Source organism: Ambystoma mexicanum, chromosome 6p (assembly GCF_040938575.1).
Source record: "Ambystoma mexicanum isolate Mex_15411 chromosome 6p, UKY_AmexF1_1, whole genome shotgun sequence".
NCBI lineage: Eukaryota > Metazoa > Chordata > Amphibia > Caudata > Ambystomatidae > Ambystoma > Ambystoma mexicanum.
In genome coordinates, this window is record NC_090935.1 from 354,092,939 (window position 1) to 354,119,275 (window position 26,337).

A 26,337-nucleotide genomic window follows, 5' to 3' on the forward strand; every position below is an offset into this window, starting at 1 on the left:
TGAGGTTGAAACTTCCAGAGTTTGAACCTCGTTGTTTATATTCCCAGAGGAATTATTGCATCATAGAATCAAGCTCCTTCAACAAAGACTTCTGAAGTGGAATCATGCTCATGAAATACATTATTTTTGGAGCAGCTGTCATCTTGATTGCATTTACTCTTCCTCCCATTGACAAGTTTAGGGAGTCCCACCGTTTGACATCTGTGGCCAATTTATCCAGTGACAACCTCAGGTTAACTTTCATCATATCATACAAGTCTTTTGTAATCCAAATGCCCAAATATTTCATTTTCTCTGTGCACCATTTGAAACCCAGGTTTTTCAGTAAAGCACTATTACATAAATCTGAGCATGGCAAGGCTTCTGACTTTGACCATTTAACTTTGTTATTTGAGAGCTCTCCGAATTTGTCCATAAGCTTCATTAAAACAGGAACAGATGTTGATAAATAATGTACTACCAGTAGGAGGTCATCTGCATAAAGCCAGAGGTTTTGTGTAATTCCGTTCGAATGAACCTCCTTAATCCTCTCCTCCTAATAGCCACTGCCAGCGGTCCAAGGAGATCACAAATAGCACGGGTGACAATGGGTAACCTTGTCTTGTTCCACGATGTAGTTCAAATTTGCATGATATCTTACCATTAGTTGTCACCTCTGCCGACAGTCTCAAGTAGAGCAATTTCATCGAACTCATGAATTCGGGAACAAAGTTCATTCTTTCCATTGTCTTGAATAGAAATTCCCATCTTATTCGATCAAATGCCTTTTCAGCATCTAAAGAAAGGCCCACCAATTCCATTCCTTGTTTTGTGATTCTGATAATAGCAATAAGAGTTTCCTCATGTTTGTAGCTGAGATTCTTTCTTTTATAAACCCAGCCTGATTTGGGTGAATTAACTTTGATAATATATTCCCTATCTTGTATGCCAGGATCTTTGAAAGGATTTTGCAATCTGAATTAATCAAACTGATCGGTCTGTAGCTGCCCGGGTTTAGAGGGGGTTTTCCAGGCTTCAAGATTAATGAGATTGTTGAATGTCTAAGTGTGGGAGCTACTTGTTCCTACAATGCCCAAATGTGTTTTTAAGCAAACTCAAAAAACTTCTATGGCATTTCTCTGCAAAACTCAGCAGGCAAACCATCTGGTCCTGGACACTTCCCTACATTCAATCCAAACACAACTCTTCTTATCTGATCCAATGTTACCTCTTTCCAATTCCAAATTTTCCTCCACAGTTAAACGTTCTAGCGACTGATTCAGCAAATACTTGTCTATCTGTGTAGATTTAGGGATTTGTGTCTTTGTATAGATGTTCATATTATTTCCTAAAGATATCATTAATTTCCGGGGGATTATATGATGCACAACCTCCCTGTCTTTGTTACGCTCACCTGGCTCCCACAGAGGCGTCGCTCGGAACTGGACAGCTGCGGTCTCCACCAATGTGACGCGTAGGGCCGAGATGACGGACTGGACTGGCCCACCTAGCTTCGTTTGCTTGGCCCGTAGGAATATTCTTCTGCAAATGGAGAAAGGGAATTAACCACCCGTGGAGTTGAGCGTAAATCCCCACACCCCCGCTGTTCCCCCCACAGATCACCTTTGATGTCCCCTCTTATAGTCTCACCTGATGGTTTGAAAAGATGAGCTCTCCATCCTGCATTGAGCACAGGGGCGCGTTGATAACCAGTTGCTTCACTGGCTTGAAGGAATTGGTGAGTTCCAGAACAATATTGACTCCGAGATTCCCGGCAAGACGCCGTAAGTATAAAGTTCGTAAGAGTTCAAATGCCTGACTTTCCCTTTTGTCTGATTCCTTGCAGGTTGCAGCTTGACCCTAATGAAGAGTTCCTCGTGGCAACCGGTAGTATTCTGGTAAGGATTTGTATTTTCAAACACAGTTCGATAAAATAATGTCAATATGTAACCTGTTGCTTTCTCCCTTATTCAGGCGCTGAGAGAAAGTATTAAGTCTTGGGGAATAATACCTCCGGTGGTAAAATCAGGTAAGTCTATTGTGGTGAGGAGGGTTCCCCTTGTTAGTCCCTTTGTTTCACCTTGCTGTCCTTTTGTTTCCCCTTAGGTGCCGGGGTCGGGCGAAGATGCAGTGGAAGCTGCGCCGACCTGTGAAGAGGAATAGTACCCCCGGTGGTAAAATCAGGTAAGTCTATGGGTGGGGGGGTAACTAATATTCCTCTGTGTATTCCCTTGGCTCATCTTGCTGTTCTTGTATTCTCCTTAGGTGCTGGAGTGCGGCGGGAACATGCAGGAGGATGCGGTGGAATGTGAAGATGCTGCGAAGGCTGGTGAGTTCAGCACGACGCTGCAGCTGGCGAGGCGACGCGCATAAAATAACTTCTTTCTTCCAGCTCGAAGGCACAATGGATCGGGAATTCAGGTAAGGATTAAAGCTATTGCTCTTGTTCTAACCTTTTCTCCTTCTTTCTCCCTTTTTCTAGGAGCTCCAAACTCGAGGCGGGCGTGGCAGAAGGCTGGATGCAGACTTGCAGGCACAGTGAGCGTTACGCTGCTGGATGCAGAATAACGCGAAACGTGTGCTGCTCTTCGGGCGTGGTTTAAATAGCCTCCAAAGTAGTCCCAGGTAAGTATTCCTCCCCAGCCCCGCCCGAGTAAAAAATTGTCCCTAAGTAAAGTAGTCCCTTCCAAGCCTCTTTTGGCTTGGAGCTCTTGCAGCATGGTCTGCATCAGGCAAGTTTGCAGCATGGTCTGCATCAGGTAAGTTTTAATCTATGAGCCTGGCGCCTTTGGCGCCAGGACTGGCTCTCCATATGAGCCTGGTGCCATAGGTGCCAGGACTGGACCCAAATAGTCCCTAGCAGGGGTTGTTGGGCTTGCTTGGGATAACTTGATGCCTGCTTCCGTGGTTTCTGGACGTGGTCTGGGTCCCCGGGGATAGGCATCATGACAGTCTTTCAATCACTCCAATCGTTCTTTCTTCCAATAACACATGCAAATGATGCGCTAGTAATCGACCACACCTCTCCACCCTCGTAATATTTACATCATACCCTAAAAAGAGCATGTTCAGCCTTTTCACTTAGGATTTTGTTCAAATCATATTTCATTTTAAGAAGCTTTTGTTTTTTTCAGCATCTGACAAACTCATATCTTTTTCTAAATCCTACACCTTCATGCTTAGTGTTAACAGCGCCTTATCTTTTTTTTCCTCTGATGCCCTGTTAATCTCATCAGTATGCCTCTCATCACACATTTAAAACCATATCATTCAAGTTATGCGTGAGATAGTCCTGTGCTTCTTTAATTAGAGATCCCTCAAGATACTCTTCAGAATTGCAGTATTCATTCTCTAAATTCACGTTCTGTCCATTGCAAAATTCAAGGCTAAACACAACTTAATCGAAGCATGATCTGAGATTATTATACTCTCAATACATTTCTTAAAATGTTCTGTGATCTTCCCAGTAGTCAAAATATTATCTATCCCAGAGTAATTGTCATGTGCCCCTGAATGAAAAGTGTATTCTCTGTCCATGGGGTGTTCCAGTCGCCAAACATCTGATAAACCCAAAGTCTTTAATGATCAAGCCTAACATATCCCTGTTTTTCTTTTTGCCATTGTTGAGCCTCAGGCTACTTTTATCCATAACAGGGTCTAAGGTAACATTGAAATCGCCTCATTAAAATGATGTTTTCCCCCTTCCTGTCAAGCAAATGGCTACCAACTTTACTGAAGAAGGGACCACTGTTAATAATTGGGACATAAACATTACAAATTGTAATTGTTACCTGCCTTCCTTATCTTTTTTTGATTTTACTAACTTTCCTGGGAAATCGTTCCTTATTAAAATCAAAACACCACAACATGCTGTCGAATAAGAGGAATTAAACACCTGACGAGGCCAGCCCTTCCATAATGTTTCTGCTTCAGCCTCAATCAAATGTGTCTCTTGTAATAGTGCAATATCGGTCTTCAAATGCCTTAGATGCTACAGCACTTTATTCTTCTTTATCAGGTTGCTCAAACCATTCACATTCCATGAGAGAATGTTTATAGAATTGGAGTCACTCAATAAAGTGCCCGACATTTCCTCTGTCTTGTAAGAAATTCGCTGATAAACTACAAGTCAATAAATAAGAAATGAATCAATAATAATTACAACAACAAAAAAAGAAACAAAAACAACATTATACAAGTCATACCACACCTCTGAGTAAAACCTAAGAGTCAACAGCCCAACAATTAACAAATAGATGCTATCCTGCTCTCCTCTCCCTGTATCCTTGCAAAGTTAATAGTGTATATCATCTGGACCTGCAGATGTATTAACATTTTAAGAGACTGATATTTTTGGAACATTTGACTGTTTGATCAGTGTATTTGTGGATGGGGCTCCAGAGGAGTAAATCTGCAGGGTAGGAAGGACTTTCTAGATACAATTGGATTCATGCATGTCTGTAGGTGAGTGCTGATGCAGGTCTAGGTCTGTCCTCCAGTATTCACTTGGCCCTTCATTGCACATCGACATGGGTGTACTGCCCCGTGTACTGTTTAGTAAAGGTAGCATTGTGCTGTTACCCTGCATTTTCCCCTCTTTATGCTCCTGTGCATTTGACGTTCCATTTCCTATTTTCCAGAATTGCGGGCTTCCTCGACAACTGGCCAAAATTGGAAACATGGTTTTCAGAGCAGCAACATATTCTTATAAAAGTCAATGGTGAGGCTGACGAGACCTCCTTGTGCAAAAGATTGGAAGAAGTGATTTTTGAGGCAATTTTCAACAAACAGAACAAAGGTAGGAATTGAAATGAATTGCCAAATATGCATCGCCAATTTTCTTTAATGGTGTATAAAACATAAATGTTAAAATACAGTAAAAAAGTATGTATGGCATTTGTATAAACTGTTCTATGTGTTAAATTTGGAAAACACATTCACTAGCACAAACACATGATGCAAAGACTAAATATCAGTCCTATACTGAGCCAATAAATGCTTTGTTAAATTGTTAAATGTTTTATAGCAGTCACAAGTAAGAGTGGGGAGAAAGGGTTAAAATAAAACAAAAACATTGACTTTCCAGGCTTGTAACATTCAGGTCAGATAAGTACCAAGGTCAGGTAAATGGAAAAGAGCAGGGAACACACCGGAACCCAATGTTACCAAACCATGAAGGCTGCAAGTGCAAAGGCAGGACCAAGGGCCATGAGGTACATGGCAGGGGCTTCAGCTGGTCCAGTCCCAGTAAAGAGCAGCAGTACAACAGCAAAGTGGCAGGAGGCGTGAAGCAAGGTAATCTACAGTGTCTGGGACGCTGTGGATGTATATCGTGGGTAATGTGTGTGAGCTTCAGAGGTGCTGTGGTCGTGTGTTTGTAACCCAAGGCTGGTTATCTGGGGCCAATGGCTCGGCGATTGTTTTAAAATTTACCCTGAAAGTATTTGGAACACTATGCCTGCCAGCAGAATTTTGACGCACAGTTATAAAGGGTAGTTTATGGAGTATTTTGACAAATGTGTCAAAAACAATGTTAACATGTTTGTATTCACTCTTTAAAAATAAGTAAAATTCAGAGTGGTACGTTTTGCAGAGGTAATAAATACTGAAAAAATAACCCTTTTGACCCCATCCCCACCCATTTTAACCCCTTTTCCCACTACCATATATATATATATATATGTATGTATATATATATATATATATATATATATATATATATATATATATATATATATATATATACATATATATATATATATATATATAGTATTTGGTATTTTTTCTGTATTTTTTACTTTGGTAAAACTTAACACTCTGAATTCTTTTCGGTAAAATGACTGAATAACTAAGTCTGTGGTTTTTGGAAATCTATTCAAAACTTTAACTGAATGAATACCACTTTTAACATTACCAGATTATGAGCATTAGCATTCCTTGATAAGGTTTAGATTAAATCAAATGCAAAATGTTTCTATTTTCAAAAGGAATTTCACACATGAAGCAATTTGTATGTTTACTTTCCCTGCACGCTTTTAAATGCTAGCAGTTTTGAAAGCAAAACAGACTTTTGATAATATGTTGGATTGATAAAACCCTTCTTCCTTCTTCACCCCAAAGGAATACAATATCTTTCTTCTATCAGTTTCACTTTTCTCACTCTCAGGAGAGTGTGCATTTTTCAATTGGGAATTACATTTTTTTTCATTTAGCCAAATCCTTCTCTATCTAGCACCAAAACCCCAGACTTCATTTACATTCAGCACTTCGCTGCCTAAAGACCAGGTCTGGGGAGTGGTGACAGTTAGGAATTTCATTTTTAGACGAGTGCAAACCTTCCCTTGAGGGAGAATTGTGGTTGGCAAGGGAATAGGAATACTCAATTATTTTAAATGACTATAACTTGAATTTGCACTAGGAAAGAGGGCAGAGGTTTCAAATTCCCCCAAGCTCATGGACTATATGGGAATTAATTACATTATTATTCAGTAAAATATGCTGAAGGTCTACTAAGTCCCTCCAACCCACTAATTAAGGGGAATATATTAACTCAGACAGATCCCCAACACAATTGGTTCTGTTGGACAAACTACTTACATTGAAGTCTCAGGTACTGGTGCTCTGGGAAAGTCGGCAGGGTTCCTCTTACAGGGACATCAGAATCCACCATTAGTCTGGGATATTCTCCAGTCTCAATCCCTCTATTCAGCCTCTGCCCCAAAATATATATATGCAATAAATTCGATTAGATACAGAGTACATCAAATAGCAAACACCAACATAAAAGATATAAACTGCCATATAAACTTCAATATAAAATATAAAAGCAATATAATGCTATCATTACGATCGTTAAACCGACCATAAAATTCACACAGTCCCAAATCAGCAGTATACCAACTTCCCGATAAGTATGACTTTACAACTAGAGTAAGGGCTTTGTATGGGTCCATACCCTAAAGAGAGCTAGCTGCAGGCTTAAGGAGACTGTATTCAGGCAGTCATACCAAAAGGCTTCATATTTTATCGCCTCGTAATTATGGACCCATTTTTCGTATGCGCACATATATGTCGGACCAGGTTTTGGGCAGGGTGTTAGGACATGTCGTGTAGATTCTATTACTCCTGTCCCCTGGCAAATTCGACAGATCCTGGCCTCTCGGGGGATGTTCAACCTTGGCCCAATAATGGTAAGGACCGGTAGCTGGTTAGTTCTTAATTGCAACAAGAAGCGTCTAACTTCAGGTGCCGGTGATAACAATAAGTACACCTGAGTTTTTAAATATCTGTGGGTGACGTGAGAGACTGCCTCGTATCCACTGAGCGTAGTTAAGTGGTCTGTATGCATACACCAGTCCCACTTATTTAGTTTATCTTGGAATGCTTTTTTTCTGGTGGATATATGGTAAATGTTTTAGCTTTTCATAAGGCCAGTCAATCTCCTCAAATAATGATTCATCCAAGTCTTTATATGACCTACCCCTGGGGTGTTTTTCTGAATCGTAGCTTTGCCCTGCCAACCTGAGGAATTTACAACCGGGACTTGCTAACGCTTTCAAGTAGAAGGAACCTCGCGCACGCAGTGCCATCCCTCTCAGGGAGATTAGCCCCTGTTCTAGTCTTAGGTATTGTACTGAGCAAGAAGGTCCGAGGCCAAAAACACTGCGCCAATAGTGTCCCTCTAGAATATTGAGCCAAGTTAGAGACTGCATGGCTAATGCCTCCAAGCCATATAGTATTGCAGGTACAAAGCATTGTTGGTACAATTTCATAATACCGGCCATACTAAAACCTGCAGTGCCCTTTGCGAATCTGCAGGCCTGGAGGGTGAGCAATTTTGCTCTCCGTTTTCTGTTTGATTATAGCTTCATAGTCGGATAAAGCCTTGAAATCCAAACCCAGGTATGGATATTGCTCCACCACCGCAATTGTTCCCAAGTTAGTATTAATACCAGTTCGTTTTGGCCCTTTTCTTGTAATAGCCATTATTTTAGTTTTTTACAGGTTTATAACCAAGCACAACTGTGAAGAGTATACCTGTAGCTCATTAAGTAAATTCTTGATGCCAGACATTGTACGGTCAAAGAGGATCAAGTCATCCGCATATAGCGTTCCTGTAATCGGTGTTATGTTCAATTTGGGAGGACAATTGGACTTTGATGCCATACGGTCCAGCAGATCAGCTATATATAGGTTATTCAGCATTGGTGCAGTAAAGCACCCCTAATTAACTCCCATATTAGTGCAGATTTCCTCTGAGACCTCCCCCCCCTAGTGCTGGTTTCACCGTGCAGGGCTATCAGTATGTTTAGGATCCATCTTGGGCACTCAATGTCTTTCAGCTTTGACCACAGGATGTCACGGCCCACCAGGTCAAAGGCACTGGTAAAGTTTACAAAGACAATATATAGTGTGGTGTCCTTGCAACTCATGGTATTGTTAATTAGCTGATCTAGGACCCTGATGTTATGGGTAGTGCCTGCCCCTGGCCTAAAGCCCGTTTGTGCGTAGTGCAAGCTCTGTCTTTCAGTGACCCAATTTTCAATCTCTTTGAGCACCAAAGTGTTGAAAATGTTGCTAGTTACATCTAGCCTAGAGAGTTGGTGGTAGTTGGCAGGTAGAGTTCGCTCCCCCTTTTTGTAAACTGGTATAAGGACAGATATATTTCTTCCAGGATGACGGAATTTGGCAGGATCTACATATCCTAGCGTATAGCGTAAGCCATATCTGCGCCCAGTTATATGGATCCTGCTTCAGTACAGCATTGGCTAATCCGTTTGGCCCAGGGGTATTTGAGGTTTTTAAATTCAAAATGATCTGTTTTATACTCTTATAGCTAAGGTGGAGTGGCCAATTTGAAACCCCCATGATACTTTGAGTGTTTGGCATGTTCTCTCTATAAAATTGATTAGAGATGTATTCAGACCATTATTCTCCCGGGATGGGATTTAGGACCTTCAAATTCTGTTCTCCCCCCGCCCGTGCCAATATTTGCCAGATCCTACGGCTATTTTTACTACATAGGGCTTCTGCAAACTTTTGCCATTGAATTCTTTTTTGTGTCTGGTGGTACCATCTTAGCCAGCTGCGATATTTTCGTTTTATCTCTAGGGTCTCCAGATTGAAAGTACCCACCTCAGAATTTGATGTTATTTGTGCTCTTAGGACTCGCCGCATGGCGCGTTTCTGGTCTCTTATATTTACATCAAAGGTTTGGGTACCCCCACTCTTCCAGCTTATCCCCGCGGTAGGGTTAACTTTAAAGACTGACTGTGTGAGGTGTGTAATCCAACATTCGATTTCCTCAGGGCTCTTACCCCACATTAGTTGTTTAATGGTTTTATGACTGGGAAAGGACATAATGAGCATTTTTTCAATGTTTCTCTGGGTCCATCTAATCTTGTTTCCTGCATGATTAGGTACCAACTCCCTACAGGAGCCAACCTCCACCGTGTCACCACCACCCTCTACACACAGCGTGAGGGTTCCGTGATCACTAAAATCATTCAGCCTAATACTTAGTTGCCTGACATGGGGTAGGATACACTCTGATACGGCCACATAATCAAGGACAGAATACTTTTTCCCCACGGCCCAGGATTCTTTCCCCGATATGTCCCCTCTTGTGCGACCATTTAGTACAGTCAAATTCCATTCCTTTAGGATATCTAACCATAGGCTCCCTTGTTATTACTCTTAGACAGGGGCAGGTTACACATATTCGGAACATATCAGTAGTTCCCCACACCCTTCCAAATCGAGGCACTTTGCATTCAAGTCGCCACAGAGTATGACCGCTGACTTTTTTTCCCCAGTGCACCACCCGGTCATCAATGTGTCAAGTTTGTCTCCTAATGTTTCCGTATTCTGCTCACCAGGGGGGTCGTATATGTTCATTATCAAAATTTCTTTAGCACCTGCCCAGCCACCCGGCGGGCTTATTTGAATCACCAAGACATTTCCTCCTGGGCTACCCTGGTGAATTAATTTAGGGTTATATGAAGATTTGACTCCAATTAGAAGACCCCCTTCGGTCTTCCCCTTTCTCCCCTTACTGCCATAAATTGGTAGGTTACATAGCCATCAAATTCCAGTTCAAAGGTTACCCAGGTTTCTTGTAGTAAGAATAGGTCAACAGATAGTAGGAGATCACGAGAGGCTCCCTCATTCATCCAATGGCTATGACCCCTCGTGTTCCAGCTGATAATGGTCGAGGTTAATTTGCTTTTTTTCTGGGCAAACATTCCTTGCAGCCACTCCCACCCTTGCTCATCCTTAAGTCTTTGAACAGTTTTTGTTGTGGTAGGTACAGCAGGGCTTGGGGTACAAGCACAAGAGCATTTCTGGCACTTATCCACCCTCGAGGCAGACGGTAAGGGGACGTCTAATGGGTATCCCAAGTGTTCCAAGGAGGCCCGATTTGCCCTTATCATAGCAGCTGTCTCAGGCAAGCAGCAGTGAATTGTTGTGAGTTTTACTCCCTTTAATCGTGAGGGTTCCACGAAGTCAACATCACTGGTGTTTAGTATTCGTAGAGATGGTATTTTTGAGAATAGGGAGAAGATTGTAGATCTGTTTAGTTGAATACCAGTTTTTCCTCCCTCAACCGGGGATATAGTCACATTTTTAATATCTAGTGTGTCTGACATCGGAGGCCCACCCCCCCCCATACGGGGCATTTGGGAAGGAATATGTTGGGGGAGCCTCAGGCTCCTGCCTAGGTAGTGATACCGAGTTTTGCTCTAATTGTACTGATACAGGCTCCGCCTGTACTGATACAGGCAGAGCCTGTATCAGTACAATTAGACAACCGGGCTTCCGATTGCTGACTAGCTTGCCCCGGCTGGTCGTCCATTAGCCAACTAGTTAGGGTGCCCACTGTCTTTTCCTTCTAGCAGCTCGTTTACGTTGTTTCTTGGATACATTTTTGGCTGGGGGGCGAGGAGTAGAATTTCGGGGAGGCGGATTGTTGATTTTTTCCTCACATTTCTTTGCTTGTCGTTTCTGCTTCCTGGAAGGTTGGGCCCCGTTTTCCTGTGCCCCCTCTACCGCAGGGCGGGGTCTATGTTCCTCCTCGGTCGTGGTTTCATTATCTGAGGTTGGCACTGGGATTACCTTATCCCGTCCATTTTGTGGAATGGCCGTAGCCGGGATTCCCCTCAGATTGATGCAGGGGATATTGGGTGTTTTAGTTGGAGCACTCAGTAGTTTGTAAAGGGCAAGAACCACTCTCCCCTGTGCTTTTTGGTCATCATTGAGAGTACCACAGAGTTTTAACAGTATTTTAATGGCAAAATTGAGGGTTGCATTTCCAGATTGAGATGTTTCATGGGTACTGTAGTCTGGTGGTGCTAGTTCATGTGACGTGTTTCCTGATTCAAAAGCCATGTTTGGAATAACGGATAGTCGCAGTGCCTTTGGTGAGGGCGTAGGGCTATTGTAGGGAGGCTCTGTTTGTGAGCCCGAAGACACAAGAATGGTGTGTTCGATGTCCCCTAAATTTGGGGGTACTGCTAGCTCCTCCAACGTAGGTGCCCTGGGCCCTTTTCCCTCCAGAGTATCAAGAATAGTGTCATTGTTTGCAGACGGCGTTGCAACTTTTTCCTCAGTTTGTTTTCCCTCTTGTGTGCCCACACGCTCCTGAAGAGCGTAACATTATTGTAAGAGGGAGTCGTTGTCTAGATCTAACGGTAGATAACTGCCTTCTCCTATTTGTGAGGAATTCCCTTTTTTTGATCCAGTCGTGGCCCCTCCCTCCGTAGGTATGCAGGGAAAGTATGCTTCCAAAGGGCCCTTTTGGGGGACTGGCAATTTTCCTCCTGGAGCTTTTATATCCCCATTTTCTGAGGGGGAATTGCTGCCCGTATCCACAGGTATTCCTTTATTTGATCGTAGCCCATAAGGTTTCCTTCCCCTAGCGAGCGCCGTTTTGTTTCGGTTAGATGCCTTTCCCAGCATATTTTAGCGTCTGGACTTAGTTGACACGGAAGGGAAAGGGAGGCAAAGAAAGGGGAAGGGGAGAAGGGGGGGGCTAAAGGAATGTAAACTCTTGTCTATTACTCCACTCGGGACCCCCGATGTCGGCAGAAAGGGGGCCGCCTTCTACTCTCGCCGATACCTAGGGCTATGACAGTATTACTGCCACACTCCCAAAGGTTTGCCTTCAAAGCTAAGCGATTAACGGCGGACTATTGGTTACACAGCAGTGGGGCAGTGTGGGAGGTAATCAAAGAAAGTCTTACAGTATCTTATTTTCAAGAAATACCTGAGTCTTGAGGCGTAAGAGAGGAAAGGTAAACTGGCGGTGTGGCTGTTAGGCAGAAACCTGTGCAGTTCCCTTAGGGACCAATGCAAAAGGCTTAGGACTACAGGTGTTGGCAGTAAACCCAATTGGTAGCAGTCTGTACCACCGAGATTTACCTGGTAGCTGTGGCTGAGCATCCAGACTTCTCTCAAGAAGAGCTAGACAGTATATAGAGGATACAAAATAGGTACAAAGGTACAGTAACACAAGTAAACACTGACCAGAGCTTTGGTATAAAAGTATATAATTATTTATTTAAAAACACACTTGTAAAATACACTAACACGGCAAGCAAGTTCAAACACAGTCACTATCAATATATATGTTATTTGTTATGTTATGTTATTTTGCATTTATATAGCGCCTTATATACCATTGGTATGGTCTGAAGGCGCTGGTAGGTTGAACGCCCTCGGGAACCGAAGTTCGGGTCAGTAGAGAGAGAAGAGAGAGTCAAAAGTGCGTGTGTGCACCAGGTATGTGTGCAGCTGATGCAGAATTCAGGTGGTAGCTGCTTCTTAGCGGTAGGTGTGGTGGTTGAGAGATCAGGAGTATGTGTTCTGGGGGGTGTGAAACCAGCAGTGTTTACTTAGAGTGTTGTGGAGTGAGCGGGAGATGTAGATATGAGAACAGTTATACCGAATGGTGTCATAGTATCTCTGTGTTCTAGTTGAGTGGTGATGTAAGGGAGAGAGTAGGCGTGAGGTGTGTTATGATAAGTACTCTTTCAAATGTTCACTGCATTCCAAAACATATTATGTATGTCACGCAGTTCCGAGCGGGCAGGTCCGTTCTATTCATTTTGTTCATTTCAGGCGTTCGGGATTGTACTACACATTCATGCTTGCTTGACCTATTCTTCTCCAGTGTGCCTCACGCATGCTCTCATGTGTTCCATAAGTGTGCACTCCTGTCTTTCTTGTGCATGAATTCCAGTCTACCCAGCGCATGAACTCCTGTCTGCCTACGCACTCATCCGCTTTGTATACTCAAACGCTTTCTATACACTCATCCGCCCTCCACATTCATCCGCACCCCACACTCATCCGCTCCCCGCACTCATCGGTACTCCACATTTCTCCGCTCTCGCACTCATCCGCTCCCCAACACTCATCCGCTCCCCAACACTCATCCGCTCCCCAACACTCATCCGCTCTCCAACACTCATCCGCTCTCCACACTTGCTCTGTGCTTTCCACATTCAGTCGCTCTCCACGCTATATACATCCCTGATTACTTATTGAACAAGACTTAGTTAAAACACCACTTATTTGCAGACAGAGGTGAGCGCTTAACCTAAGATGGCACTCCAATAAGTTAGTTTAAAAGGGAGGGAAAAGGCAGAATTAGGAAAGCACACAATATCAACACTTTTAAAAGAACCACAGCAAGTCAGGAAAGGCAGTCTACTGTAGATCAAGATAGTTCATAGGCCAGGCCCACTCTTGGAGAGAGCAAGGCGGAATGTGTCCAAGATCACACAGTTGAATTATACTTTAAAAGTCTTTGCAGATAGTTCAAAAAGAGTTGGATCAGTTCAGAGAAAGTTAGTTAGTTAGGTCCCAGGTCACCCCAAGATAGAGAGTCAAGGATTTACGGGACACCTTGAACAGTCTGTTGCAAGGGAGACCAGGCAGGACACAGTACCTGAAATGGTGAGAAAGCTCCAGCGGGAGCAGTTGTTCCTGGCAGTGGGTGCAAGTCGGTGCGTCGTCCAGGGGAAGAGAAGATCTCCACGTGGAGGAAAGCTGGAGGTCGTTGCACTGCCAGGGAAGAAACCAGCTGTGGAGTTTCCCGGTTAAAAGTTACTACCCTTTTATGTAGTGCTGAAGTGTGGCTATCTGGCGGCCGGGGTGCTTGGCACGGGCGATTCGACCACGAGACGATCCAGGAAGGCGAAAAGAGGGCAAACTGGTTATCCCCACCAGTTCAGAGGAAGAAGGCTCTCCGGTATGAAGATCTTCTCTGTCGTGGGGAAGTGGTGAGGCGGTTCAGCAGGGCTCCACCGGTGGTGTCGTCGTTGCAGGTCGGCTCAGGTTCTCCCTCTTCTGATTCTTTGGTCCTGTGGCAACTTCTGCAGTTCCAGTCCCCAAAGCCCTGCTTTTATGCAGAAAACCCCCATTCATCAGTCGTAGCTGTCACTCAAACATGCTAAGTGGTGAGCCGGGCGGCTCAACACTGGGCCAATCACACAAGAGTGCGACTTGAGTTGCTGAGGCAACTCAGTCCAGGGTGCCTAAACCCCCCCCCTCCCACACATCCTGTAGACCCAGACAGAGTGGCACCACTTTTGGTGGCTTCTGTGCAGAAGCCTGTCAAAAGTGGAACAAAGGGCTCGACTTGGGTTGGAGTTACAGAGGCGAACACAAACGCCATTTTAAAACCGAGTCCTGGCAAAAAGACCCGACCGGGGAATAAATATTAAATAAATAACCCGGCGGTATCATTAACATTGCACCAAAAAAGTGGTGTGTTTAAAATGAATGGGAAAATCCCATAGGAAATATTCCGGTGGAATATTCTGTGTGGTAACCACTGCCACCAGCAAGAAACTCGACGAGGGGGACTGCACAGTGCCCCCTCGAAAAACAGACCCAGGGACAATCTAATTACCCCTACCAGTACTTCCACAATATGATGGTTTGTACTGGTTCTGTTCACAATTTAAGACTAGTAAAGTCAATGGTGACTTTACATGCCCTGGGAGACAGTAGTCAGTCCCAGGGTATGGAGTCTGTTTGGGGGTCACTAGGACACCCCTGTGTTACTGCACTGACACTGTATAAAAAAACAGTTGTTAAAAAAATGTGCGACTTCGTCAACGACATCGGCGCCGACGGCTTCAACATCGAAGCCAAAGGCGTCTTCGACTCCTGTGTCCATCGAAGTTTCCTTTGATTCCTTCGACCAAAACTTATGAACAAGACAGGAGATTTACACCTTTAGCAAAATCAGATTTCTTTAATTTTATGCGGGTCATTACGAGTTTGGAGGTAGCCACGGTGCCATTAGTGCCATGGCTGCCTCCAAACTCGGTCCAGTTCTTGGTTCCTTGAATGAGGAATTACCGGGCCATTCCAACCTTGGAGAACCTGGTAATTCCTCATTCAATTTACCCATCCCCATCACCATTTGAGCCCCCATAGGGCTCAATGGAATGGGGAGGGCGCTAACAACGGGCCCGTTGATAGCGGGCCCGTTGTTAGCTCCCTGGTCCTTTAGTGGCTCCCGCTAAGGGCGGCTGGTTTTAACAGCCGCACTTAGCGGGATCTGCTAAGGGACCTTGTAATGCAGCAGAATGGGGTTAACGGCAACTGCATCCTTACCAGCGCCGTTAACCCCTTACCGCCGACCTCGTAATGAGGCCCTATGTCTTTAATTTTTGAAGAAAGTGGCTCTGATGGAGAGGAGGTTCTCCTTTTGGAGTACAATATGGTACTAGAGAAGTCCCAGAAGAACTAATCGATCCAGAATCGAAAATGAGAGACCTGTGAGACACCCTTCACTCTGCTAGTGGCATTGATAGTTTGCAAAACCTGACCCTGCACAACATGCAGATTCAGGGTACAGGAGTTTAATGAATAGAGTGGTGGAATACATGGGCTGGGGTAGAGCCTCACCCACTTTTGATCAGGACGATATGACGGACATACTTGATTGTGGCCCCCAGAAGGATCCAGTTCTCCCCTTCCATAAGGCACTTCAGAACGGTGGAAAAAAACTGGAAAGTTCCTGACAACATTGCTGCAGTAAACCGTAATTTTCCTAAAAAGTATAGAACTTCTAGTTCCGATCCTGAATATTTAAAAAGACATCCCACTCCAGAAAGTCTGGTTATTCAAGCTGCAACTACCTCAAGACAGACTGCATATCCGTCTATCCCTTCGGATAGAGAGGATAAGAAGGTGGATGATTGGGCCCGTAAAGTTTTTACTTTTGGTAGCATGGCTCTTAAGTCACCTAATGTCACCTGTACCCTGGCCAGGCTCACCCATACCCTGAGGGACTGCATTTTGGCGGCGGCTGAACATATTCCGGAAGGCGAGGAAAGGGAACGCTTCCTGAATATTGTCAAAGACGGAAAGGAGGCAATAGGGGAATGTCTCCAGTCTGCACTGGATACTGCTGGTAGTATCAGCAGATCCATGACAGCAAGCACAGTGCTACGCAGATTTGCGTGGTTGAGGAAGTCGGGGTTTGCACCAGATGTGCAGGCCAGGCTTCTCAACATGCCTTTTGATGGCTTGAGGCTGTTCGGTAGTAAGGCTGATGAAAGTCTAGAAAAATTACAAACCTCAAAAGCGGCAGCTAAATGTTAGTGCCTCCATGCGACAGCCTCAGAAACCCTATTCGGGCTCATCTTCCTGGAGGGGTCGGTCTTTTCGGTACTACTCTTTTGGTAGAGGAAGAGGACAGGCCTTTGAAAGAGGCAAGAGAAATGTCACTCGTGGTGGATGAGGAAAGACTGCCAAGCCAACCTAAGGAACGGCATCTTTGCCCTCAGCCACTCCTGGAGCCGCCTCGAAATCACTCTGAGGCCTTGTTACACAAAACCCTGGTGTGAGGCAGAATATCTCAGCATCTGAGAGAATGGCGGGGCATTACCTTAGATGCTTGGGCACAGGAAACAGTAGCACAAGGTTACTGTCTCCCCTTCCTAAAAAGGCCTCAGGATCATCCACCATGAACCAACTCTGTCAAAATTCCAGATCTGCTCCTGTTGCAGGAAATTTTAACCCTGCTAGAGAAAGGTGCAATAGAACAGGTACCTGTAGCGGAGAGGAACAAGGGTTGGTACTCCCCATACATTCTCATCCCAAAGGACGACGGAGGATTGAGACCCATCTTGGACTTAAGAAACTTGAACAAGTTCCTCAGGAAGGACAAGTTCAAGATGGTTACCCTTTCTTAGATCCTTCAGGCTCTCCAACTCCAATGGTTGGTATCATTGGACGTTCAGGATGCTTACTTTCATGTGCCAATCCATCTAAAGCACAAAGTACCTGAGGTTCGCGATTGGCAACTCCCAAAATCAGTTTCGAGTTCTGCCATTCGGGTTGACCTCCGCCCCGAGGGTCTTCACCAAATTGATGGTGGTTTTGGAAGCGACTCTCAAGAGAGGGAGGGATTCACGTCTACACCTACCTGGATGATTGGTTGATCAGAGCACGTTCTCCCGAATAAGCTCAGGAACATCTATCCATCACCGGTCACTTCCTTCACAAACTGTGCTTCTCCCAAATGATACCATCCCAAGAGCTTCAATTTATCGGAGCAGTTTTGGACACTTCCTCGGGCAAAGCCTCGCCTCCCGAGATGAGAGCTCGCCACATTCTGCAGATGGTAACAAAGTTCCAGAATGCCCAGCATCTGCCGGCCTTGAATTTCTGAGGTTGCTCGGCCTCATGGCATCCTGCATTTTTCTGGTGCCAGAGGCCAGGTTGAGAATGAGATCCCTTCAATGGGCCCTCAGAACTCAGTGGTCCCAGTTCTTGGGGAATATGTCGGATCTTCTGTAAGTCCCGAGTGCAGTTGCTCAGGATCTACTATGGTGGGCTTGCAACAACAACATCCTCAAGGGAGAATCTTTTTGGCAACCATGGCCGGAGATAACAGTAGTAACGGACTCTTCACTCACAGGGTGGGGAGCCCATACCAACGATCTGACCATCAGCGGTCGTTGGTCTTCATCGGAGTCCAAACTACACATCAACCTATTGGAGCTGAAGGCAATCAGACTAGCGCTGAAAGCCTTTTTGCCCTCTGTACGGGTAAAGAATGTCCTGATAATGACGGACAACACAGTGGCCATGTACTACCTCAACAAGAGAGGAGGCGTAGGGTCACTACCACTGTGCAGATAGGCAATGCAGCTCTGGTTCTGAGCAATACGAGAAGGAATCTCTTTATCGGCAGTTCACCTAGCCGGAGAACAGAACACACCGGCGGACGCTCTGAGCAGGCAGAGCACAGTCTCCCATGAGTGGGAAATAGCTCAGGAAGTCCTTCTGGAGAACTTTGCCCTTTGGAGAACCCCTCAAGTATATCTGTGTGCGACCACGGTAAACCAGAAGTGCAAACAGTACTGCTCAAGGGAATTTCCTCCGAGAGGAGCTCTAGGAGACGCATTCGTGGTAGACTGGAAGTTCCCACTTCTGTATGCGTTTCCTCCAGTCCCTGTGATTCCTCAAGTAGTCAGGAGGTTGAGAAAGTTCAGGAAAACCATGATCCTAATTGCCCCGGATTGGGCCAGGAGGACGTGGTACCCGGACCTTCTAGACATGTCCATCTGCCCTCCAATATGTCTTCCGCTAAGAGAGGATCTTCTCTCGCAAGAGGAAGGTCGGGCTCTCCATCCAGAGGTGAATACACTCAACCTTCACACATGGTTTCTGAAAGGTTGAGATACAAGGATTGGGATCTTCCGGATGACTTAATGGAGATTTTGCTTTCGGCCATAAGTCCAGAAACAAAATCTTTGTACCGGTGTCGTTGGAACACGTTCAGTAACTGGTGCAAAGATAAGGATGCGGACCCTTTTCAATGTGGCACCACAATGGTGCTTTCTTTCCTATTGCATCTAGCCAATCTGGGGCTCCAGATCGGAACAATCAAAGGATATCTAGCTGCGCTGTCCATTTTCAAGTGCTCCTCGGAAGAGGTTTCTTACTTCCAACTTCCATTGATAATTCAAATCCTGAAAGGGCTCACTAATGTATACCCTCCAGTCCCCTTTCATGTCCCAACTTGGGATTTAAATCTAGTACTTAAGTTTCTAACTTGTATACCCTTTGAGCCTCTATACTCTTGTCCCTTGAGGCTTCTAACATTAAAGACTGTCCTTCTTGTGGCCTTAACATCAGCCCCCCCGGAGGGTTAGTGAACTACAGGCTCTCTCATGTAAACCGCCATATACTACTTTCTACAAGGACAAGGTGGTTCTTAAAGTTACTACTTCTTTCTTACCAAAAGTAGTTTCTGACTTCCATATGTCACAAAAAATCATATTACCAACATTCTATCCTCGTCCTCATTTGGGCAAAGAAGAGCAGAGACTGCATAGACTAGACCCCAAAAGGGCTCTCCGTTTTTACATTTCAGGAATGTCAAAATTACGTCAAGATGACCAACTTTTCGTAGGTTATACAGGTCATAAATTGGGATTAGCGGTGACAAAACGAACCATATCCCGCTGGATCATTCTGGCTATAATTGAGTGCTACAGATTGGCGGGAAAGGACTCACCAGAAGGGCTTTGAGCCCATTCCACTAGGGGGATGGCTACTTCTGCGGCTCTGAAGAGGGGAGTCCGTACAGCAGATATTTGTTCAGCTGCAACATGGGCATCAATGCATACCTTCATCAAGCATTACTGTTTAGATGCATCTTCCTACAATGAGGGTTTATTTGCCAAGGCGGTACTTCATTCCGTCCATGAAAACAATAACTAGTACTCCCACCTGCAAAATTACCACTGCTATGGGAGTCTATCATAAGATGAGGAATACGTGGGAGGACACAACCCATTCGAAGAACAAGTTACTTACCAACTGTAACGTTCTTTCGACTGGATGTTCCACCTATTCTTCAACGCCCCTCCCATCCTACTCCGCAGTACAGTTTGCGTTTCTTAAACTTTCTTCTCACGAAGAGTCTATCAGTCATGAGGCACGCCTGGGTGTTCCTCAAATATTTCCTCAAAAAAGCAGAACTGAAGCCAACGGGGGCGGCACAAGCTATTTATACTGATGGTGACATTGACACGGTATGGAGCCCATCGAGGGACATCGACGCCACAACCTCGTGCACATCGCTCTCTGACGAGAATTTTTTTTCCGAAGCTGGCAGGATACGAATATCATAAAATGAGGAATACGTGGGAGGAACATCCAGTCGAAAGAACGTTACAGTTGGTAAGTAACTTGTTCTTCTCTTTATTTGAACACAGCATTCTTAATGTGGCAGCTGCAAATAAAATCCTGCCTTTTCAGTCTGACAGTCACAATGTGCCTTTATAATTCCCTTCTGCAGCCTAGTTTCATTTTCCACTTGTTTCTTGCTTCCACTACAGAAGTAAATACTTTTAAGTCCACTAGGCACCTTACAGTGTTGAGGTTTTGAGGTTGGCTTTGCAGTCTGCCTTCCCATGACAAGAATGTATTGCAGCATATTTGGGCCTATATGGCCTTTTATTTATTTGATCTGTGGCTGCCACTAAACCCCACAAAACGGCAGCCTTACACAGATCTGAGGGACCTTTGCAGCTGTGGTTTGCGGGCATAGACTATGATCATGGCTCCCGAGCCTATGGAGAAGTAAGATATGTGCGGACAAATTGCAATCCACAACATTACCATGTACACCTGTACTTCACTTTAGATGGGACGACAGAGTAAACTGTGATCAAATCCTGGAAACAGTGCAGAGGAAATGAGAGCGACAACTAGGGGGGGCACCATGGCAGAGTCAGACAACCGCAATGACAGCCTTGTCTGGTTCGAAAATGGTGGACCCCCATTTTCAATGCTTGGCCATGGCTACAAGAGGAAGGTGCCAGAGGAAGGACAAGTGACTCCTTATCAAATTCCAAGTCAATAATGCTCATATGTGTCTCCTCTACTGCCCTTAGAGCTCTTGTTATGGCAGGACAAAGGTATAACAGGTGGCTAGACCTGAGCCAGTGTGTGGGGGCGTGGAGACGAGGAGACTGCGTGGATAGAGTGAGGTGGAGAGCAGTGGTAGTAGGAAAGAGAGGCATTGGAGTAGGGAAAGGTCAGGAGAGGGGAGGAAAAAGAAAGAATTGAAGAAATTGGAAGGCACTGGAACAGGGACCAAGAAGCTCCATGTGGAGGATAGAGAAGAGCAGGAGGAGGAGAAAGTCACTGGAAGAGGGTTAGGGAAGAACATGGAGATGGGTAGGTTAGGTCCAATGAAAGTTACCAATACTGACCACGTCAAGTGGACCAAAATCTAAGAAGGGCGTCTGAGAGCTACAAGGCTAGATCAGTGGGGCTAGAGCTGGGACGCCATCAGGGTATCATGACTGAGACCATTGAGTAATTCCACATTACTAAAAAAGCTATAACATATTGCTAACTGCCAAAAATGGGTATTGGTGTACAGTTTCCAAGAAAAGTAACAAACAACTATAAATAAGGTCCTTCGGATTTTTCACTTATTTCCTTCAGAAATTAAACAGAAAACAAATGTTTTAAAATTTAAAACGTGTTTAATTTTGTAACATGCCTCTAAAAGATTTGGTATTCAGATGTCTGCTTCCCAAAAAGTAAGATACAATATTAATAAGTTATGTTGTTGGAAATGCATTAACCGTTTTTTAAACATGTTTAATAAGCAGAGCATAAATTATTCAAAATGCATGAGTCGTAGTAAATGCAAAATTGTGCCCAACGCAGATCACTATTTGTTTTGAGTAAAAACAATTCCCTTATCCAAAGTTGAAGTTTCTGGCAGCAGGGATTTTGGGCACTGTCCGATGCTGAATGAATGTTGTGGGCAGTTGTCTGGTGTCTGCACTGTGGCCAGCTGTCTGTGTTGCTGTGCATGTCTGTCTTGGAAGATTTGGGCATCTGTCTGAATCTCTCCCAAGACTGCTATCTACAACAGTGTTCCTCGAGTCCAAGGCACTGTGGCTCTGTGTCTAGGTTGCTGTTGGTGTCCCTATAGGGTATTGTATTGGTATGTTATTGAATTTATATAGCGTTTTAATCCAGAACGCTTTACAAGAGGAAAAAACAAGATACAGTAAGCATTACATAACAATTGAATTAAACCAGAAAGCCATACTAAAACAATTTACATTATGGAAGGGGAAGAAGAGTAGGGAGGGGCCAAGATGTGAGAAGAGGTAGGAGGTATGAGCAAAGGTGAGAACAGAAGTAAAAGAGTAGGCAGAGGGAGTAAGGGAGAAGGAGGGAAGAGATGAGGATTTGAAAAGTGCAGGATGTGGGGTAGGAGGGAGTCGAGTGAAAGGAGATAGGTGGAAGGGAAGTAGGAGAGGGAGTAGGTGTGGGTGGGAGTACTAGTAGAAGTAAGAGAAGGGGGCAGTAGAGCGGATGCAGAGAGGGAGGCGGTTCCAGTGGTAAGAGGCAAGCAGTTGGAAAGAGCGGAAGCGAGAAGGGGCACAGGGTGGTGGTGGAGTAGAGAGCGGGTAGAGATCGGCAGAGCGGAGAGAACGAGAAGGAGTGTAGTGTAGAAAGTGAGGAGGGAGGAAAGGAGGGGGGGCAAGTCCATTGAGGGATTTGAAGACTAGACAGAGGAAATTGAATTTGAGCTGGGAGAGAAGTGGGAGCCAACCTAGAGAGGTGAGGGAAGAGGAGATGGAGTGATGAGGAGGGAGAAGGCAGAGGGAGCGGTTGGCAGAGAGGTAGATTAATTTGAGTGGGGAGAGATGAGGAGGGGAATCCAAAGAAAAGAGTAGAACAGTAGAAGAGTCTAGAGAAGATGAGGAAGGAGATTAAGAGTTTAGTCACATGAAAGGTTAGGAAGTATCACATTTTACGGATGTCAGACAGGTGAAAGCGGCAAGATCTAGCAGTAAGAGAAATATGGTGAGATAGAGAGAGGTGGGGATCAATATAAAGACCAAGGTTACATGCGTGGGGAGAGAAGGAGCATTTGGAGGGGGGGAAAGAGAATGAAAGGGGGAGCAGAGGGAGGAGGGAGAGTGCATGCCGGGAAGAAAAGGACTTCAGTTTTATCAGTATTGAGAGTAAGGAAGGTTTGAGGGTGCCTGAAGGTTTGTGGTGGGGTGCCAGGTTTTCTTTTGTAGGGCATCTCGTCTCTGTGGGAGGGCGTCTATGACTCTGTAGGATTGTGCATTGTGTCAAGGCTGGGTGGGTGACCAGTGCTTGAGGTCAATGTTTGAGGTAGTGTGACAGGTATGAAGGCTACTATGAGCTATGCTTGTCGAAGTGAAGAATTGAAGTCGAGGGCACTCCTAGTGAGGACACATGAGGCTTTTTGTTTGACTGTGTGCATAAATGTGCACCAGGGTGTCAGTGTGTCTTATAGAATTTGCATTTCCAGGACATACTTTGGTTCAATTGACCAAAGCCAGTGTCTGAGGTTATGATGGAGTATGGATTTCTGAGACTATATGTGCTGTGGGGCTATGTGTGTCTCTGTGTCGTTATGTTCTCCTGGACTCTGTGGGGAGTGTGGTATTTGTGAAGATACGGGTTTTAGTGTGGAGACTGTGTGTCCGACAGTCTCCATTAGTCGCAATCTGTTTGTCGCGTAGCTCAGATATCAGCAGGGTCAATGTAATTGTTGTTGTTTTCCAGGGAGGATTAATGTCTTGAGATCCTTCCCTTGTGAAGGTTGATCATACTGCTTGCAGGGACGGCTCTAAGGTCATTGCCCCTAATTCTATATTTTTCTGAAATCATTTATAGGAAAAGAAGAGGAGAAACAGGAAGAGGTTCCTGCACCTCCTCCACCAGTGGAAGCTCCTCCAATTGAACCCAGTCAACAGCTTGTTACCCCATCTTCCTCGGCTGAGATGAATGGCAAAAGAGAACCCAAATCACCTAACGGTTTGTCAATCAATGTGTACTTTGCAGCAGTGTTTAAAATAATAATCTGTCCCTAAAAATGAACAGTGACATCCATCACCCTTCAGGCACTTTATTATATAACAAAGATATAACTAAGCTGCTGTTGGCAGTGTGAACTTTTGCCGGATCTCTAAGTTCACTTTCTCAGAACCATGAAGCACAGTGGTCTATTTATGAGATAAACATATGGTGTCATTGGAGGATGACCTGGAGGGCTTGATTATCATTATCTATGTACAAACACACTCCACATAATAGCGGCTAGGCTTAGGATAGTCCCAGGACACTGTGGCAGAGCAGCACCCACTGGGGCTAAAGTGTGCACACACGCTCACACCAACAGGTGGCCCCATTATCACTTTTTACAGGCATTGTGTGGTCGGTGCCTACATAACCCTGTGGATGACCACCTGGATGGACAGTGAGACTATCCATTTCCCCTCCCACAGGGAACTCTTGGGTGTGCTTGGGTCACATGCCACCTGCCCGCTGGCTTCTTTGCAGATCGCCCCCAGTGGCCTGATTGACCTTGAGGGCTCAATACGGATTCCCTCATTTGCATGCCCCCCATGTAAATGATAGAACGGTGTCCTTACAATTAGCTGCCCCACTGTTAGCCAGTGAGCATTAAGTAATGCAGGAACAGCTACCCAATATGCTGTGCATGCGTCGCACATTAGCGCTACTTAGTGGGCAAAATTAAAAAATATCAGATGGTGTGTAAAACATTTCTACATGTACAGGTGGATTATTTGACCCTAGGGAACATGAAAAGAAATGAAGGTGAATAACACAATTGCTTTTGGGCTGGTTTAATAAAGCCGCTGTGTGCCTCGTGCAGTGGGCAGAGCATGTCTGAGACTTATATGGGAACATGTACCCTGTTAACAAATCAACTACTACCTATTTTTTGTGTGCATGAATCAGCAGTGCATAACAGCAGAGAGGCGTGGACAGTGGACTCTGTGCACTTGTTACTACTTGCCAGTGTGGACTCTTACATGCATACATGTTTCAGGATTACAGAAATTAAATTCTGGAATTTTGTCAATTTTATTTCTTTATAATTTTGCATGACTAATCTTTCATATTGGTTAAAAATATATAGTTTCATGTGTGGCAGTGGCTCCATATACAGAATATACTGAAGTGCTAATTTTGATTTTCATGAATTTATATTTCTTAGGATCTAAAACACGCGCAGACTCAAAAGATAAAAAATTAAAGAAGAGTGATTCTGCCTCAGGAAAAGCCTCTCCGAAGAAGTCTGGAAAGTCTGGTAAAGCAAACTTTTGATGTCTCCTCTTTATTTTGTCAAAGCGGAATTTAACCTTAATTGAATTATCCTCGTGAAGCTACAAAGATTACAAAACCGCTCCCTCTTTATCTAAGGTGTGTTCTTTCAAAAATTGTAGTTGGATCTGAGGACACATTTTCAGAAGAGTCAGTAGAAGAGACATTGGGCCTCATTACAAGTCAGCCGGTCCGGAAACAACGGTGGCAATAAATCCGCCGCCACCGTTGTTTCCGGACCAGCTGATTCTGAGTCCTGCAGGCGAGAGGTGTCACTCCCGCCAGGTCTGACCTGGCGGATGTAACACCACCCGCCTGCAGGCAGACATGGAAACACCAGCTCTGTCATAGACGGAACTGGTGTTTCCATGGTCCCCATCCCATGGAGTCCTGTGGGACTCCTTGGGAATGGGGCTTTACAGAATTCCGCCTCCAGAATTAGCAGGTGACCGAGGTTGTAATGCCCTTGTGATTCCGGCAATCACAGAGGCGGAATGGAATTACCGGTCCGGCGGCAGCCTGCCAGTTTTTCCGGCACGGCTACCGCCGGACTCGTAATTATGCCCATTGTAAATCATATAGCTTTGTTGTGACCGTGCTAATTAGATGTCCGAAATATATGTATATATTTACGTAGAGAGCTAGTTGTAACTCCTACATTCACTTAAAGTAGCGATTGATTTTCTCCACCTTTTAAGACCTCTTCTTTTGATCAGTTTTCAGAAGTGTGCCACATATCAAATGCAAATCTATTTGTCATTTCCAAGATAGCCGTCCATCAAATTTGCACCCTCCCACACCTTCTGGTTTAATGATTAAACAGAGTGATAAGTAATGTGTAAGTGAAGACCCTTTGTGGGCCTTCGTTCTGATTTGCCCTTTATCCTCAACATGGATGGCTACTTTATCCCCATGTGCGTACTCAAAAATGTGGGTATAGATTATAAGTCCAACATAACTAGTTTTTTTTATTTATAATTATTATAATAAATCAGCAAATTTAAAGAACTGCATGCGTGATGAAATCCCCATCTTTAGTGTTTCCAGGCTCTCACGCATCCCAGAACCAGCATGCCTCTGCATGTCTCAATTTGGCAACAGGATCCAAAGTACTCTAGAAAGCAGAGGTTTGGTCAGTGACCCCATGCCGCACACCTGCCAGAGACCTGCATGATTGATAGG

At 44.7% G+C, this 26,337-nt stretch overlaps 1 protein-coding gene across 3 annotated transcripts in view; it reads left to right on the forward strand.

The window, feature by feature from the left end:
• Positions 1 to 26,337, forward strand: part of SPEF2 (sperm flagellar 2) — a 1,748,369-nt gene that overhangs the window by 683,557 nt on the left and 1,038,475 nt on the right. For all 3 annotated transcript variants that reach the window (XM_069627121.1, XM_069627123.1, XM_069627122.1), the window contains exons 16-18: positions 4,620 to 4,777; positions 23,701 to 23,841; positions 25,049 to 25,141. In XM_069627121.1, the coding sequence (XP_069483222.1) occupies positions 4,620 to 4,777; positions 23,701 to 23,841; positions 25,049 to 25,141 (392 nt within the window). The remainder of the gene's footprint in view (positions 1 to 4,619; positions 4,778 to 23,700; positions 23,842 to 25,048; positions 25,142 to 26,337) is intronic.